General features: G+C 33.8%; 2 protein-coding genes across 3 annotated transcripts; both read left to right on the forward strand.

The window, feature by feature from the left end:
- Nucleotides 1–3025: 3025 nt before the first annotated feature.
- On the forward strand, nt 3026–9832 carry LOC145556487 (glutamine--fructose-6-phosphate aminotransferase [isomerizing] 1-like). Of its 2 annotated transcripts, none has more exons than XM_081618146.1 (11): nt 3026–3426; nt 4209–4381; nt 4832–4943; nt 5406–5551; nt 6801–6962; nt 7412–7772; nt 7862–8112; nt 8203–8317; nt 8523–8778; nt 8910–9078; nt 9474–9832. In XM_081618146.1, exons 1-11 carry the CDS (start codon nt 3198–3200, stop codon nt 9555–9557), a joined length of 2058 nt encoding a protein of 685 aa, XP_081474272.1. In that variant the 5' UTR covers nt 3026–3197; the 3' UTR covers nt 9558–9832. The 2 variants fall into 2 exon arrangements, with proteins under 2 accessions (XP_081474272.1, XP_081474273.1); XM_081618147.1 differs by having other exon boundaries at nt 5409–5551.
- Nucleotides 9833–11979: 2147 nt separating this feature from the next.
- On the forward strand, nt 11980–15194 carry LOC145556489 (pentatricopeptide repeat-containing protein At5g50390, chloroplastic-like). The gene is made up of 2 exons (XM_081618148.1): nt 11980–12253; nt 12803–15194. The coding sequence occupies exon 2, from the start codon at nt 12845–12847 to the stop codon at nt 14945–14947; it is 2103 nt and encodes a 700-aa protein (XP_081474274.1). The 5' UTR covers nt 11980–12253; nt 12803–12844; the 3' UTR covers nt 14948–15194.
- Nucleotides 15195–18783: the final 3589 nt, after the last annotated feature.

The raw sequence follows: 18783 nt of genomic DNA on the forward strand, positions 1-18783 counted from the left end.
CTTCATCTCTTCAACATTATAATTCTAATAAAAATGGAGGCATATTAATAAGTTCTTGTCTTAATAATCCTTTCCCATTAGTTTTTCGCAATCAAGGCAATGTTGATGCACTCGTTAAATCCGTTTATGAAGGTATTATCATTTTTCCTACCCATTTCGTTTTAATATATAATATATAATCGAAATTTGGATAAGTTATACGATAAATGATGATGACTTAATCTCGAGTTATTGTATTGTTTATGATGCATCTTTGACTGTTTAAACTATATGTTTAAACTTTAAATCACAATAGCTTATACTTCATATTTAATTAAGCTAGTTAAGTTTTAAGATTTTAGGCTTAACTTGGCTAACAAGTTATAAAAATAATACTCGGTTGAATAGGTCAACTCCCTCGGTTTATGACTCTTTTTAGTCTTTTAGCTACAAAAATTCAAGTTCCAAGCTTCAAAAATTCAAGTTCATGTTATACCATTTACATTATATGGATCAATGATATTATTTTATTATTTAGATAAGTAATGTTTTTGTGCCATATAAGATATAATTGTACTTGCTAGTTGCTACGGGAACATATTACTAGTATATGTAGTACTTCGATCCATCCATCCTACTAAGATTATCTCATATTTTATAGCTTTTATGGTATATTCTCTTCAGCTTATTTTCAATTCACTTCAGTCTTCAGGCCTTATACTTCGTAGTTTTATGAGCTAAGTTAAAAAGTGGCCAGTTATCCGGCCGGTATGGTCAATAATCCTAAGTTTTGGATTAAATTAGTTTAATTGAGCATATGAATCAGAGTGGTTTAATTTAATGATGATATATTAAGTACTTGATTTAGGGCAGAGATCACATGGAATGGCGAAACTTAACCAACCAAAAGCTAAATAAACAATTCAAGTTCACATGATGCATGATTTCATGCACTAGCATTATTTATCTTAATTGTTAAGTACCACAGAATAATAAAGTATTATACTCGTGTATTGCTCCACTAATACTATAACAGTATATGGTCATCAATTATTTCCTGACTCTTATCTTGAAAAACAAACAAGATCATCAAATTCATCATCCACCCACCACCTTGATCGTGTTGTTTCTGTTTCTATCACTTTACTACAATATCTCGGTTTAGATTTTTTATAAACCATATCTCGGTTTATATTTAGTTGTTGCAATACTAGTTTTTTAGTTTAATAGTTTGAATCATTCAAATTTACAATCAATGTGATAATTTTTTGAGAATGGGAAATTAAGTATGAGTATATATCAAAATAAAAATTCAAAGTTAATAATGAAGATGGTGAAATTTTTTGAGTAATAAGTCAAAATGAGCAATTTCATGATTATTTACTCTTGTTCAAAGTCTTGCCCATAATTCCATTAAGCTAAGAACAGCTAAAACTTATTTATGACCGGCCATATTAATTGTTCAATGTACACTAATTACACTACTGGATAAGACTTGAATTTGAAACTTTTGCAATTTGATTATGGGGTGCTTTTCATACGTCCACTCAATTTCAGATATTTGGCCATTTCAGAATAATTGACATATTACCATAAATTTAAAAGAATACCACTATCATTAAATGTATTTACCTTGCTTACCATGATCTTTTAGCCTTCTAGGCCTCTCAAACTCTTACGTGTCTCATTTTAATCAGAAACGATTCCCCTTTATGATTTAACAATGTACTTCATAATAAAAGTACCCAAAATCGGATTAGATTTGATTAGTCGGAAACTCATGACTTATTAAATGATGTGGATCAAAGCACGGAAAGGGATATTAGCAATTAGGGTAAACCTAATCCAATAAAGATGTGATCTTTTCGACTAAAACAAGAAGAAAAGCAACGTAAATTTTAGCAACGTTGACTCGAACTAACTCACATTTTTCATATTTTCTTAAACTCAATCAATCTCTCTATTCTCATTAATAAAACAAATATTTATAGGCATAAAATCCCATGCCTTATAGGATAAACAAATCTAAAAAATAAAATTAAATCCGAACACTCTAACAATATCTTCTAACAAGATAAATCTAATCTATCTAATATATATATATATATAAAGGGGAGTTTTTTCCCGAGTTTTTAGAGAGCCAGGTAGGATTTAATTTTCTTAGCGCACCACGTAAGACTAAGAAAAATTGGCGAATGTGATTTTTTAATTTAAACTAATTAAATATAAAATATTATATTTTGATATTAGGAATTTTACTTAAATATGTAACAAATTTTAGCACATAAATAAAAGAAAAAATGTTTTAAAAAATTCAAACAAACCGTGTATCACACGGGCTTCATCACCTATATTTAATTTTAATTTCTTTTAGAATTAAATAATTCAAATGCCACATAAGCAAAATTGGCCAATGAGATTTTTAAGTTTAAATTAATTAAATATTATCTTTTAATTTTAGGAATTTTATCTAAATATATAACAGAATTTAGCTCATAAATACAACAACAAAAAAAAAAATCAAACAAATCGTGCATGGCATGAGTTTCATCTAGTATTATCCTAAGTAAATCATATGAATACGATAAAATAAATCCTAAAGAAAATAAATCAAGAATCTTAGGGCTTGTTTGGGATCATTTTTGGTTTTCAGTTTTCTGTTTTTTTAAAAACTAAAAACCAAAAACAGGAAACAAGAAAAAGGTGTTTCCACTTTTCTGTTGTCAGTTTTCAAAATTATCATGATTTTAATATGTCTAAATATTTTTTGATTCATTATGTGACATATATAATATACTTTTAAAAAACAAAAAACCAAAAAACAGAAAACCACAGTGATGCCAAACGAACCCTTAAATTATTAATACTTGGTTCGCATCATTAAATCACTATATATCTATAATTCTATAAAGAGTATGAAATCTAAACCGTCTAATTCATGGGTCCATGTCAATTACATTTCCATGCTACATACCAAGTTTGAACATATTTAGTAAGCCAAATTCATATTCCATTCCCTTAGAATTTTCCCAATCTATAAACCTCAAAAATCAGTTAAAATTCCCAGGAAATTACTGTTCATATTATAGTCAAAAAGTCAAAATTGACATCCCTTCTTCTTCTTCATTCCTTTCTCTCTCCTCTGTATACAAATATCCTTCGATCTCCGACCAATTCCTTGGTAAGAGAACCAGAATTCACGAACAAATCGAAGAATAATGTGTGGGATCTTTGCATATTTGAACTTCAATGTTAACAGAGAAAGACGTTACATTGTTGAAGTTCTCTTCAATGGATTACGGCGTTTGGAGTATCGAGGTTATGATTCCGCCGGAATTTCAATTGATTCTTCTCTTTCTTCTGACATTTCATCAACTCTCTCTCCTTCTCCCCTTGTTTTTCGTCAAGAGGGCAACATTGAATCCCTCGTTAAATCCGTCTATCAAGGTTAAATTTTTCACATTTTTCTATTGTTCTGAATTCTGGGTTTTTCTGGGTTTGAGAATTTTTTTCTGGGAATTTCATTTGTTTTGGGTGTTTTGAATTGTGGGAATTTCTGGGTTTGATTGAATTTCATCAGTTTCTACTCTTGAGTATTAGTGTAACGTATTTTTTTTTATGGGCATTTTTTAAAAAATATTCTATAGATCATGATCAGGAATTTAGATCACAAAATTATGAATTCAATTGGGTTGTTTGGGGTTTTAGTGGTTTATGACCTTTTAGAATGTTTAAGTTTATTGTATGACAATTATGATGGTTGTTTTAGCAATTGAATCTTGTTATGATCATATGCTGCTGTTCTGTGCAGTGTGCTTTATTATATGGTGCTGAAAATGCAAGTATTAGGGTATATTGAAATTGTTGCTTTAATCATGTGATTCTACACAATGCAATAGTACACAATAGATGCTACAAGCTTATTAATTAAGTCCATTGCGTTTCTTTTGGTGCTTCCGGTTTCGGTTTGCAACATCTTTACTGGGGTGTTAATAACTAATGAACATGCACGTCTTACTCCGGTCAGGATGTGAACTTTTAACGTAGCGGGGCTACTGATGCCGTTGTTTATTGTTTGTGGGAAAGAACCTCATGACTAAAGAGCCTCATGGGGTTTGGGGATGAGGGTGTGGGGCATTAAGAATTATGAGCTGAGCGGGATCATGTAATAATTCGATGAAGTGTGCATATTGTAGATTTGTAACTGATAGTAAATTTGCTTTTTACAGAGGTTGCAGCCACAGAGTTGAACCTAGAGGAGTCATTTTCTGTTCATGCTGGAATTGCCCACACTCGATGGGCAACTCATGGCGAGCCTGCACCAAGAAATAGTCATCCACAGACCTCTGGTCCTGAAAATGAGTTTGTGGTTGTTCATAATGGGGTTATTACTAATTATGAGGTTTGTTTGATTTTTTTTTTTCAAGGGTCCTCTTTGTACTTTACCATTGATTTTAAAACTACAATTCTTGTATGCTTCGTTTTACTGTATGCTTCGTTTTACATATGCTTCATGCTTTATATAAGCTGTCGCGGGGTCGCCTCATGTTCATAAAGTTTTGCCAATCTCAACTTTTAGCTTATTAAAGTTTCTTTACCACCTTTAAATTTCTGAAAATGGATCAACAATGCCAATAGCTTAATCTTTTTTGCGGGGAAATTCCATACAGTCGACAATAATTACTACAGAGGCTTTTTTTTTTTTTTTTTTTTTTTTTTGTGAAATTGTTAGGGATTGATATAAGCTAATTTTATTTTATAAGAAACGTGTAAAAGTAACTATCTGTTTGGTAGGTTTAGTTGTTTCTTCTTGTTACCAATGCTTACTGACTGCTTTCCTTTGCATGTTTAGGTATTGAAAGAAACTCTAGTTCGACATGGTTTTACATTCGAATCTGATACTGATACTGAAGTAATACCGAAGCTTGCGAAGTATGTTTATGACAAAGCAAATGAAGGAGAAGGTATTTATTTCTTTTGAGGTTGATGATGATATGGTGATGCTATACTCGCCACTGTTTTAATTTCATTTCAATATGATAGAGTTATTCCCAGCCTTATAATTTGAGACTCTTGATAATGAATTGTATTTGAATGTTCTTACTTCATAGGATTGATTTATTATAACTTTTTTCTTTTCCATTATTTTGGGCATGGAGATGTTGCTAACAGAATGGGGTGAAATCAGGGAGGCCATGCATAAAATATCAATATCTTTTAGAAACTATGCATCTCTTAATTGTGTGATTTTTAATCATCCTTCCTTTTCACTTCTTCTCCATTTCTGGTAAATATATGATTTAAATCTTAGACTATGATCCCCTTCAATTTTTTTTTAAAAAAGTTATGTACTTAAATTTGAGGCATTATGTTTTTCTAATAAATTAATGACTTGAAGTTATCATATTCCATTTTTCGTTTCGCAGCAGAGAACAAAATCTCATTCAGTGATGTTGTCCTTGAGGTTATGCGGCATCTTGATGGTGCTTATGCACTAATATTTAAAAGCAGACATTATCCAAATGAGTTGATTGCTTGCAAACGTGGTGGCCCATTGCTTATTGGTGTTAAAGTAAGTTAAAAATGCAATTTATTTGTGTTTAACGGTTTGACTTTACCAAGTTCTACACATGTCTCTGTGTGGTTAATGTCATGGAGCAATTGACCATATAGATTTCCAATATTGTGCGTTATGGTAAGTATAAGAGGCAAGTGTGTCTGCAATATTTTGCAGATTTTTGTCGACGTTGATACTAAGAAAATCATGAGAATGCCATGGGGAATTAATTGAGCGCAGAGATCATATAAGGCTATAACTCATACACTTAAGTATCTTGTGAAGTAATAAATACTACTACCAAGATTTTTTATTACGAATTATAGGCTTGGTAAAACTTACCTAAAAAGGGTATGATTTATCAAGGATTTAGACCAGTTAGAAGATTGGAAATCTAAGGGAGTCAAGGATACCATTCCCCTTGATTTATTAATCAATAAAAAACTGGCATTTTCATCCCCAGCTCCCCACTTTTAAGTTTTAAATAGATGATGATCTTGTTTGATGTTTGCTGAGCTTCATGTTTTATATTTTGAATTGCTTATAATGTCCTGTCATTTGTTGTCTTGACATCGGAGTCCACCATGCTCTATAATCATATCTTCTACCTTATATTTTGAAGTTTGAATTCAGTAAGAAGTCTTATTATTAAAATTAATAAAATTATAAAAACAAGGTAGTAGGCTTTGCTTCTCTATTATGGAGGTTGTGCTGGAAGTTTTACCGTTTCAAACAGATACTAGGCATTGTGAACGAATTTCATGGTTTCCATTTGCCAACTTGCGATATTATTTACTGTCTGGCAGATAGACGTTTTGGCTTCACTTGAAAATTTTGTCTTCCATGTCTACGTGTCCTAGGAAATTAGTTTGACATGAGTGACGATTAGTGCCAGGCTTCTTCTGGTGTATGGAAATTGCTCCATCAGTATTTTAAATAACCCCTCTTGCTGCTTTGTGAAGGTTTCCAATTGCAAGTTTGTATGCATACTTGCTTCAGCTTCATTTTTTTCGATGTTGCTGGCTATTTGTTTGGGTTTTATTGTTACTCTCACAACAATATCTGTATGTAACCATTGTTGGCGGAGTGTCACATTTGAACCCATAAATTATTAAATTTTATTTTATTTGATAAGGACTTTTAATCATGTTGGAGTTATTCAGCCTATCTTTTGGTAGGTAGAATCAGTGATTGCGTAGATTTGTGGATTTTCTTTGATAATTTCTCCTGATGCTACAATTTTCTGCGATTTACACTTATTCAGGAATTAACAGAAGATGTGAGTGCTGGAGCATCATTTCCTGACTTCAAAATTTTGAGGAATGGGCAGCCAAAAGAACTTTTTATCTCAAGTGATCCTAATGCTCTTGTTGAGCACACAAAGAAGGTTTTGGTTATTGAGGATGGTGAAGTAGTTCATATAAAGGTAATTCTGTGGTTATTTTATATGATGTTCAAGTGCTATATAGTTACTAGGGAAAGCATGCGTTTTCACCACTTTAAGTGTCTAGTGCTAGAGCTTTCTCGAATTCTCGGTCATTTTGAAATTTTGAACTTGATTATCCGTTTGAAATGCCCTAATGAACATCTCAAGGAAAGAGGACTTTGAAGGGTCTAGATAATGTGCATGTTGTAGGAGGACATCTCTGGTAATGAAGAAATACTTTCAAGAGGTCCAAGATAATGTCTTTTTCTGTCTTTCAGCTTCATGAACAAAGTTTGGACCTCTATAATGTATGTCTAGGCAGGGGATGTAGACAAAGAAGTCATTAACATTTCTTAATCTTGCTTGAACATTGATTCTTTTATTTGGCAATGGTTAATTTTTGGCTTAGTGAATTGGTTCAAGATAAAGTTAAATATGTATTGTTTCAGGATGGAGGGGTGACAATTCTCAAATTTGAAAATGAGAAAGGGAAGAGTAGTGGCACTCTCTGTCGACCTTCTTCTGTGCAACGGGCGCTTTCCATTCTTGAGATGGAAGTTGAACAAATAAACAAAGGAAAATATGAACATTATATGCAAAAAGAGATTCATGAACAACCAGAGTCCTTGAGAACGACAATGAGGGGAAGACTTATTCGTGGAGGTTCTTGCAAAGCAAAGTCTGTACTGTTGGGTGGAATCAAAGATCATTTAAAAACTATCAGGAGAAGTAGGCGTATCCTTTTTATTGGATGTGGTACAAGTTACAATGCCGCTCTAGCCGCAAGGCCCATTTTAGAAGAACTTTCTGGTTTGTGTATATGGTGCTTTGTGCATTTAGTTACTCCTCTGAACTGTTTTATCAATCTGTATGTTTGACCATACCTCTTTGTTTCTCAGGGATTCCTGTTACAATGGAAATTGCTAGTGATCTGGTTGATAGGCAGGGGCCAATATATAGGGAAGATACAGCTGTCTTTGTCAGCCAGTCTGGTGAAACTGCTGATACCTTGCAAGCCCTGGAATACGCGTTAGAAAATGGGGCACTATGTGTTGGTATAACAAATACAGTTGGCAGTGCAATTGCGAGAAACACACACTGTGGTGTGCATATAAATGCTGGTGCTGAAATTGGTGTGGCAAGTACTAAGGTATTTTCATGTATCTACTATCTGATTTCAATAAGTAGTTGCTTTGTTTTCTTCTTTGCATCTGATTGCCAAAGTTATCATGATGAGCAGGCGTATACAAGTCAAATTGCTGTGATGGCTATGTTAGCTCTAGCTATTGCTGATGACACAATCTCTAATCAAGGCAGAAGAGAAGCTATTATTGAAGGTTTATATGAATTGCCAAGTACGTTATAATTCCTCTCTCTATTTACATTATTTTTATTTTAGTTTTCGTTCCTAAAATGATTCTTTTGTGAGTCTTTTGGGAAGTTTCCCTATCACTTGTCAGTGCTGTCATCAGCAGAATCCATCCTGATTTGTTTCTTTTCCCACAGTTACTACCTGTTCACCATGTATTATTGTGTAAAATCTTTTTTTGTGTATTGCAGGTCGGGTAAAAGAGGTGCTTCAACTTGACCAAGAAATGGAGGAGCTTGCTCAACTACTTATTCATGAGCAGTCTCTCCTTGTTTTTGGAAGAGGTTACAACTATGCAACAGCTTTAGAAGGTGCTTTGAAAGTAAAGGAGGTCTCTCTGATGCACAGTGAAGGAATGCTTGCTGGTGAAATGAAGCATGGTCCTTTGGCTCTTGTTGACGAAAACCTTCCTATTGTTGTGATTGCTACTCGTGATGCTTGCTTCAGGTTAGTCTTCAAGCTTTTCATAAGATAGATTACCAACTGAATTCCTCCCCCCCCCCCCCCCCCCCCTCTCTTTTTGTGCTACAGTGCTGAAGTTCTGTAATATATTCTGTTGGTCGAATATCTTCCTACAGCAAGCAACAGTCAGTAATCCAGCAACTTCATGCTCGCAAAGGTCGTCTGATCGTGTTGTGTTCCAAAGGTGATGCAGCAGCTGTCTCCCTAGGTGGCTCATGTCGTGTAATTGAAGTTCCTCAGGTTTCAGATTGCCTTCAGCCTGTGATCAACATCATTCCATTACAGGTATGTAAATGGATCATTTGACTTTGAGTGAATAGTTGTGAAATTTGAGTATAATTTAATAAGGATTGCCTAGCCTGAAAGTCATTACTGTCTTGAATTAATACCGCTCTATACAACAACTCCTCTCCGCCCATCCCTTCTCCCAGGGTGTGGTTTTATCATCTTTGTATCCCACGTGTATATACCATTCTTATTAATATATGTAGTGTATTTGACATCGAATGCTTTCTTTGGAAATTGTTGTTCTACAGTATTTGAAATGTATAGCTAGTTCAAACATACTAGCCAGGATCATGATAAAATGTTTTCTGAAATTGTTTTTTTTTTGTTACAATCTTATTGAACTTGAGAATGTTTAATCATTTTGTTGACACTATATTGTATCTTCCTTGCAGCTGTTAGCTTATCACCTGACAGTGTTACGAGGCTTTAATGTCGATCAACCTCGAAATTTGGCAAAAAGTGTGACAACGCAGTAGTTAGAATTTGTATAGAAAGTGGCTCCGATATGTTCCTTGTTTAGTGAATGCGTAGAGTCTTTCCTGACAGTGACCATGTAAGTTCTGTTCTGATGCACTATAATCTGTTAGCTTGAATGTAAAATCTGAGAATATGTTTTTCCCAATGTTGTCTGTATTCTTTCCAACTCTCATCTCTAAGGTTAAGTAGCTTAAGTTGGTTCTCAGCAATGTACATGTGTGACTTTTCCTGTGCGAGAACTGGATAACATAGTTTCATTAGTTTGTTCTTGTCATCTGATATCTTTTGGGCATTTTCTTATTTTATGAAATTCTTCTACATTTTTCATTCCAGCTTAGTGTAAGATGTTTCCTCGTCCACATCTTTGAGGCTTTTTTTTAACAAACTAATCATGTTCTTCACAGCATCAAATGTAATGAATGATTGTTCTCCTTTATAATACTTGTATAATGATTGAATCTTACATATGTCCCATACCCGTACAACCATCCCCTACAACCATCAAGCAATCTTTCCTGATCACTTTCAAACTGAATCCATAGTGAAATGGAAATTGAAAGGTATTTACTATTTTCGGTGGTGGGTTATTGAACAATTAACTTCATTCCTTTGAGATAAAACACTGAATTTGTTTCAATAATTTTTTTCGATAAAACACTAAATTAGTCTCAAATTGATAGTCTCATTTGCTTTTATTACTTTCTCTCTCTATTTTTTCGCACACCCAATGTAAATTTACCTTTTCAATGTACTTTTACTATTATATATTTTTTTAAATGGTGTTTTGGCAAATGCAACATACTCTTGCAGTCTAACTAGCTGTGCGCGGACCAAAATCAAGAGCATCTACATTACCTTAATGACACGAAACTCGATTCTTATCGATCATACCTTATAACAAAATCTGGTCTGACAAATTCTCAAAACAGAATGAAGTTGTAATGACAATAGCTTTACAAAGCTCCGGTAAGCTAGAACGATGGATTGATATGTCTTATGAGTTAAAATTACTTTATGAATAGCCGTGATTAGGGATTGGGATGAAAAAAAAAAAAAAAAAAAATTCTCGAATAGGCATGATTAGAGGATTGGGATGGAAGAGATGTATGATTTTTCTATTTAAAAATTATTTTCTTGAATAGACATGATTTCGGGATTGGGATGGAAAAAATGAAGGATTGGGATGGAAGAGATGTATGATTTTTCTATTTAAAAATTATTTTCTTGAATAGACATGATTTCGGGATTGGGATGGAAAAAATGTATGATTTTTATTTTATTTATTTTTATAATTAAGCAAGATTGACTACACAAAAGAGAAAATACCATTGAAGAGCTGTATGATAAATTACTGTTAAATATGGTGTTCTGGCAAATGCAACATACTCCTGCAGTCTTATTAGATGTGCACGAACCGAAATCAAGAGCATCTACATTACCTTAATAACATGAAACTCGTTTCTTCTCGATCATACCTTCTAACAGAATCTGGTCTGACAAATTCTTAAAACAGAATGAAGTGGTAATGACAGTAGCTTTACGAGTTCTGGTAAGCTGTATGTGACAGAACGATGGATTGATATGTCTTATGAGTTAACATGGTTTTTGCAACGATTTCGTGTATATGCACAAGATCTAGCATTTTTATAGCTTGAGTGTATTTGATTCGTTACATCAGTAAGTAACTAGCAAGACTTCATACAATAAAGAGAAAATGTCAAAAGATTGATGATTCTTACCAAAAACTTCTTATCATAACAATTTGTTGCAAGTATTTGTTTATGTAAGGATTAAATATCTAAGGTAAGCCAACTTCTAACCTCTAAGCAACAAACTTGCCATGCATCTATACTACCACACCAAGAACTTATGCTTCTTAGTTGTTCCATGCTCCCATCCAGGGCCTAGGGGTGACGCCATTCGCGGGGCTGGCGGAGACCTTCCCCCCACCCCAAACACACACACTTAACTCCAAAGCCACAACTATTATCATAATTGGCTGCTAGGGTTGTTCATATTGCACTTTGATAAATTCGGTTCAAGAATTGAAAATTGTGATATGCTTATGATCATGTTAGGAATGAATTCTAATCGATGATATCTTTTGAAATTTAAGGGTTTATAATTTATATTATACGCCTGTCATTAATCATTCACCTATATGGAGTATGGGCTATGTTTTGTTACATTAACTAGTGCTTGTAGAGTTGTAGTCTTGTAGACTCTCATACATTGTACTCATACTTCCTCTTTCTTTTAAGTTTAGCTGCATCACCTTTTTAAACATAAAGTTTTAAATTTGTTGCATTATTTTCCTTATTAGTTAAATAAATTCACAATCTATCTTCTATCCCACGAGTCCATTCTTTTATTCTCTCTATAACAGTCATCTCTAAAAAATTCTTTAAGAGTCTGCAATTTGCAAAGTGATGCAACTTAAAACACGAAAAAAATACGGAATACAATTTTTTTTTTTTTGGGTATACGAAAGACAAAACGGTTGCTCAACTAATTTCCTCCAAAGTACTAGTAGAGAATAAATTAAAGTTAGCATAGGAATCACCGAAGATTTGGGATGCTGCTGACTAGACAATTTATTTCTCTTTTTCTCTCTCTCCTCCATTGAAGCGCAACTCTGAATTCTCCATTGAAGCAGTTTCTAAGCTTTCTCACCTCCATTGAACCAGCTTTTGTGGTAAGATTTTATGAATTATCGAATATTAATTTCACAATCTAGGGTTTTGTTTCACTCTGTCGTTAATTTTGATTTTCAGTATAATCAATTTAGGGCTCTTCTAAGCTGGATTATTGAATCATTGTTATACTCTGTAGTAATTTATCAAGTTATGAAAGATTATAACAAGATAAGAGCTTAATTAGTAAAATGTTGATTTTGATTTTTAGTTAATCAAAGAAATTTATGCTCAATTTTATTTTATTTTCTCTTTATTATCACTGCTTTTATTGAATGTAACTTATTGTGCAATTGAATTTAGATTTTTTAGGTTTGGCATTGTGTTCTTCTAATTTGATTGAGAATTCGTGGTACAAATCGAATAAATCAGCAAATTTCTACGAATTTTGAATCTGAGAAATGATGATTTTGTTCTGTAGAATGCGAATTAGATAGTAGCTTGAGTAATGTGGTGTGTTGTGAACTTGTGATAGTCATTTTTTGAGTTGTATTTGGTAAATCTTAAGTTATGATATTGTGCTAGTTTTTGACAAAAGTATATTTCTCCAGAAATTTTTGCTTGCTCATTGAATTGGTTGTGAAGAGAATGCAATGGAGCTTCCATTGTCGCGATATCAGAATATATCCTTAGGACAGATCCTAGATAGTTCTTCTTCATCAGCTTTTGATTCCAAAGCCTTTTTCTTTTCCGGTTCTCAATTATATTGGACTAACGGTAGAAAACGAAGCACATCCTTTTCTCCATTACGGTGCTCTTTGGTGAAGCAGACTTTACGCCCCAAACCCAATTATAAACCTTCAAAACCCCATGAAGATACTGAAGAAAAGACCAACATTAAGCATACAAAGGAAAATAAATTTTCTTTTGGTCTATGTGATCAAATAGAGAAATTAGTTTTTAAACGACGGTATCAAGAAGCTCTTGAGCTGTTTGATTTTTTGGAGATTGAGGATGGTCATGGAGTCACTAGTAGCACTTATGATAGCTTGGTGAATGCATGCATTGGAGCAAAATCAATTAAAGGGGTAAAAAGGGTAACTAATCACATGTTTAATAATGGGTTTGTCCCAGATCAATATATGAGCAATAGGGTGTTGTTGATGCATGTGAGATGTAATATGTTAATGGACGCACGTATACTTTTTGACGAAATGCCTCAGAGAAACTTGGTTTCGTGGAATATAATGATTGCCGGGTTAGTGGATGTAGGAGATTATGTTGAGGCTTATCGATTGTTTCTTACGATGTGGTCAGAATATTCTGAGGCTGACTCACGAACTTTTGCTACTATGATTCGGGCAACTGCAGGTTTGGGGTTGTTATATCCGGGAAGACAACTGCATTCATGTGTATTGAAAATGGGTGTTAGTGATGATATTTTTGTAGCTTGTGCATTGATTGATATGTATAGTAAGTGTGGGAGCATTGAGGATGCTCAATTTGTCTTTGATGCAATGCCACAAAAGACTACTGTTGGGTGGAACACAATTATTGCAGGCTATGCACTTCATGGTTATAGTGAGGAAGCTTTAAGTTTGTATTATGAAATGCAAGATGCTAATGTTCCTATGGACCATTTTACATTTTCGATTGTTGTAAGGATATGCGCTAGGCTGGGGTCACTTGAACATGCAAAACAAGCTCATGCAAGTTTAGTTCGTCATGGATTTAGCTTAGATACAGTAGCTAATACAACCCTTATAGACTTGTATAGCAAATGGGGGAGGATAGAAGATGCTCGAAATGTTTTTGATAGAATGCCCTGCAAAAACCTCATATCATGGAATGCTCTAATTGCTGGATATGCCAATCATGGTAGAGGAGAAGATGCAGTTGAGTTGTTTGACAAAATGCTTTGTGAAGGAATGAGACCTAACCATGTTACATTTCTTGCTGTTTTATCTGCATGCAGTAATTTAGGCTTGTCAGATCGTGGGTGGGATATTTTTTACTCAATGGACAGCATACATAACATCAATCCAAGGGCAATGCATTATGCATGTATGATAGAGCTATTAGGCCGGGAGGGGCTCTTGGATGAAGCTTTGGCTTTGATAAGAAATGCACCCTTTGAGCCCACAATGAATATGTGGGCGGCGTTGCTAACTGCTTGCAGGATCCACAAGAACTTAGAGCTTGGGGTTTTTGCTGCGGAGAAACTTTATGGAATGGGACCAGAAAAGCTTAGCAACTATATTGTTCTTTTGAATATATACAACAACATGGGGAAGATGGAGGAAGCTGCTTCTGTCATTCATAACTTAAAGCAAAAAGGTTTAAGATTACTACCGTCGTGTACTTGGATTGAAATAAAGAAACAGTCACATGCGTTTTGTTCTGGTGATAAGTCACATGCTCAGACAAAGAAGATATACCAGTATTTGGATGGTTTGCTTGTGGAGATCTCGAAACATGGGTATGTTCCTGAAAATAGATATTTGCTTCCAGACGTAGATGAGAAAGAAGAGCATATGCTTTTGTACCATAGTGAAAAGTTGGCTGTGACTTTTGGGCTTATGAATACTCCTGATTATGTCCCACTTCAACTTGTTCAGAGCCATCGGATATGCCACGATTGTCATAATGCACTTAAGCTGATATCAAAAGTCAAAGATCGTGAGATTGTTGTGAGAGACGCTAGCAAATTTCACCATTTTAAGAATGGTAGTTGCTCGTGTGGGGATTATTGGTAAATACGTTATACGTATACTTCCTCTTTTGGAGGACTGTAATTTGTATCACTTCATTTTTTATATTGTTTCACATCATAATATTATTATGAATCAATAATCATAATTTTAGGCATTTAGAGAAAATTAGCACTATAGTTTTGGTAGCTATACTTTTAGCTTATATTTCCTGATGTCAACAATAATGTAGCACTACAGAGTATGATTTTTTATTTATATAATGGAGTTCTTGATCTTAGTTCTTTCTGAAGCTCTGTTTCAAATTTGATTCTTTTTTATAGGATATAGGTTTAGGTGAATGGCCGTTTGGTTACTATTGGATTCATATGCAGTTTCTTCAAGATTCTAGACGCAACTAGATTACTTTCTTTATTTAATTTAGCACATATGCTTTACTTATAATTTTGAGTGATAATATAACTTGGAAGTGTACTGAAAATCTCCAACTGAGAAGAGGAGATTGATGATTTTCAGGAACTTCCTGTTGTACAATGTACTTAATTGCATTTATATGCTCCTTAACACTGTAGACATAATCTTACCGTGTATCATTTGTTATAAATTTTCCTGTTGATTTTATTGATACTTAGTTGCAATTTTGTATATTGAAAAGTGAATTTGATCTTTGTTGGATTGGTTAATGATAACATAGTTATTATTTTTAATGTATATTTTGAAGTCATTATGAATTTCAGATGATTGTGCAACATTCACATTGGAGGGCTTACAAAAAAGATGACCAGATACTGTTATTGCTTATCAAGGTACTTCTGGTTTGTCACTGCTTAGGTTATGTTTCAATTTAGTGTACACATCTATACTTATAGACTGAGTAGAAATCCACATTTGTTGCTTTTGGATTTTGTATCCATTGATGCTTTTAAAGTTCAGTTGATGATTGTTCATCACCAGACTTTACTCTTCCCAAAACTTGCTCTCTCATTTTGGTTCAGCGTGCTTATCTTATACAGTACATTGGATAGCATGAGTTTCAGTGTCTTTCCTTTAGCACACACAGAGTACTTGTAATCTTCTGCTGGAAGTGTTCATAAAAGGAGACTTTGCTAGACGAAATAAATATCTGATCTAAATACTAAAATTCTATTGTTTAGAATTGGAAGTTATCTTATAACACTTCTCACTACCTCTTCTTTGAGACAGTGCTTTCATCTGGACACTGTAAATGCAGTTTAAGAACTGCAGAAAGCATATCTTGTTAGTTTCGCACTTTCATCTACCTCTCATGTTTTCTCACCATTTGTTGACAAAGCCTGTAAGTGCTTAGATGGTTTCTCCTTGTTTCAAGTTTGGCTCATTGTAGATACTGCGTAGCTGATAGGTCAAAATATAAGATTTTCTAGGTACATGAAGTTAGTAGTAATGTGGTATACATAGTTGGCAGTTTGGCATTAGTTTAAATGTCTTTTCTAATTACAAATGATTCTCTTTTACAGATTGGCTGGAGGTAGAGAACATAAAAGGAAGTCGTATTTGAAAAAAGGTAGTTTATGACAGCACCTGTTGGGATTCATTTGTCGTTTATGAGGTAAATTTTTTACTGGACATGCCAGGTTTTTTCTAGCATACAGGGTAGATAACTTTTTTGTAAGTGCTGAATGTTGTGTTAGAATTTTTTTTGTTCTTCACACTGCTGATTTAATGAGGAATTTTGTGTTTCTTGAGTGGCCAAAGGCACCAAAATTACAAGAGATACTGAGAGAATGTCAAAACATACTGTCCCTTGGTGTCTTTAGCCATTAAATGAAGGTCTATGGTAAAGCATTGCCCTTGTTTAAATATCCTTACCATTTCCCAAGTGTAAGAAACCAAAGTTATCGGTCTAAAAATGACCTCTCTCAATTCTCTTGTGGTTTCCCAAATTTCCTCTCCATATCTGTCTCATCCTCTCTCTTCACTTAGAATTCCCTTCATCTCTTCTTCTCCCAGCTCTTGCACCTCTTCTCTGCAGGTATAGTGTCTTCAAATTTTCATTCTTTATTAAATTGATTTTCTCCTTGTGCTTTTATTGCTGTAGTTTCTGCAAGCTTAAAGATTTTTAAAAAAAGGTATTAACCGTGAATTATGGTGCAAATTTATGAATTGTACTTCACATTGAATTTCAATTTTGTGTACTGCCACTTCTCTCTCTCTTTTATAGTGTTTCTTGTGTATTACATTATCACTTCATTTAAAGGTTTATTGGTAATTGCTGTTGCTCTGGTCTGAATTCTTATATTCATAGTTCACAATTCATGATTTCAGTTCTAATTACTGCTACTAGTTTAAGCTCAGTTCTAATTTATGTAATCTTTGACAAATTTGCTAATTAGGTCTCTCTCCCCTACAATATGAGGCTTTGTAATTCTTTGTTGTGTTTATTTGTTCTATCTTTGAGTTTTTGAAACTACATGTTGCTACATAATGGCTTAGTTTATCATTATTTCAACAATTTTGATGTTATGTACTTTCAATTGCTCTGAGTTGTATACTTGTATGGAATGATGTTTCCAATTTTCAAAGTACTTTTTGATTTAAGGCATTATATGGAATTCATCTTGCAAGTTACAATGATTTATGCTCAAATCTATTTGAATTTTGGGAAGGTGCAGTTAATATGATTGATAGGAGATGGGAAGGCCCAAATGAAGAATGGAGTTTCCTGGTGATATCTGCAACTTACGGAGCTCTTCAATTCTATAAGGGATACTCTTACTGTAATCAGGCTGCTCTGGTATAGTGCCTTGAAATTGGTTGGCTCATACTACTTACTCCGTATTCCATAATTGAAGTTGCTCTAACCCCTTGAATTTTTCACATTGATATGATGCACACACAATCTTCTGTTTTTTCCTTGATCATACAGTTCGCAGATCTTGAGTTTAGCAATTTAGATTAATTCCGGTTGGGGAGAAATAATGCCCTCTTGAGCTGGAAACGTGGACGGTCAGTTCTAAGCCGATGAAGGGGCTAAACCTCAAAACCTGATGTTTGGACTGCCATGGTGGCATCACCAAAAAATTTCACCTATCTTCAAGTCATAATGTTATCATGTAAAGTAGCTAGCCTAAAACCTGAGTTAACTTGCCAATTTGAAATTTACGTATGATTCAAATCTCCTTTTTTTTTTTTGAATAGTGATTCAAATCTCCACTGTTTTTTTTTTTTTTTTTTTTGGCTGCAATGCTGTGGGCGCCTAGGGTCCGGCAGGAGGAAGACTTTTGAGGGCTCCTTTACTTCTATTTGCTTCCGGTCATTGGGATAGGATGTGGTGAATTTGGAGTTGTATGAAATAATTCATTCTACTGCAGGATTCTTCTGTGTAAAGAACAAATTGACTGGCTGATTTGTTTGTCAATAATCTCAAACTAGTGTGGTTAAATCTATTAATTTGACGTGTATTTGTCATTGTAAATTGGAGTAATATTCTTTTCATGTATAAGATTTTCCTTGTTTGGCTAATAGGATGTACTTCTATGTAAAGATGTATTCTAAGAAGCAGAGAGGGATAACACACAAGAACAGCAGCAGCCTCTTAAACAAGTACGTGCAGCGGTGCAGGTAGTGTTACATGAGTGAGTTTCTACTTGAAGTTAATTACTTCGTATTTATAGTACTCAATATGTGCCTGACAAAATAACTAAATAAGCGTTTAAATATTTGTAAATAAATCAAACTATATATGGACCAAAAAAAAATCACAAAAATTTTTTTTAAAAAAAAATTAAAAAAAAAAAAATAAATAAATAAAAATACTACTTGTAGTATACATTGGGAAATTTACCCTAGTCTCAAAGAATGTAGTAAAGATATTGAACGGATGACCAAAAATCATTTGGATG

The sequence above is a fragment of the Chenopodium album genome, chromosome 8 (genome assembly GCF_948465745.1).
Source record: "Chenopodium album chromosome 8, dcCheAlbu1.1, whole genome shotgun sequence".
Lineage (NCBI taxonomy): Eukaryota > Viridiplantae > Streptophyta > Magnoliopsida > Caryophyllales > Amaranthaceae > Chenopodium > Chenopodium album.

Excerpts from the sequence above, each read along its gene's own strand:
- LOC145556487 (XM_081618146.1), top strand. The coding sequence starts at position 3,198 with ATGTGTGGGATCTTTGCATATTTGAACTTCAATGTTAACAGAGAAAGA. Across the intron at positions 5,552-6,800 it reads CATTGCTTATTGGTGTTAAA|GAATTAACAGAAGATGTGAG; the intron begins GTAAGTTAAAAA and ends ACACTTATTCAG. Across the intron at positions 8,113-8,202 it reads TTGGTGTGGCAAGTACTAAG|GCGTATACAAGTCAAATTGC; the intron begins GTATTTTCATGT and ends CATGATGAGCAG.
- LOC145556489 (XM_081618148.1), top strand. The coding sequence starts at position 12,845 with ATGGAGCTTCCATTGTCGCGATATCAGAATATATCCTTAGGACAGATC.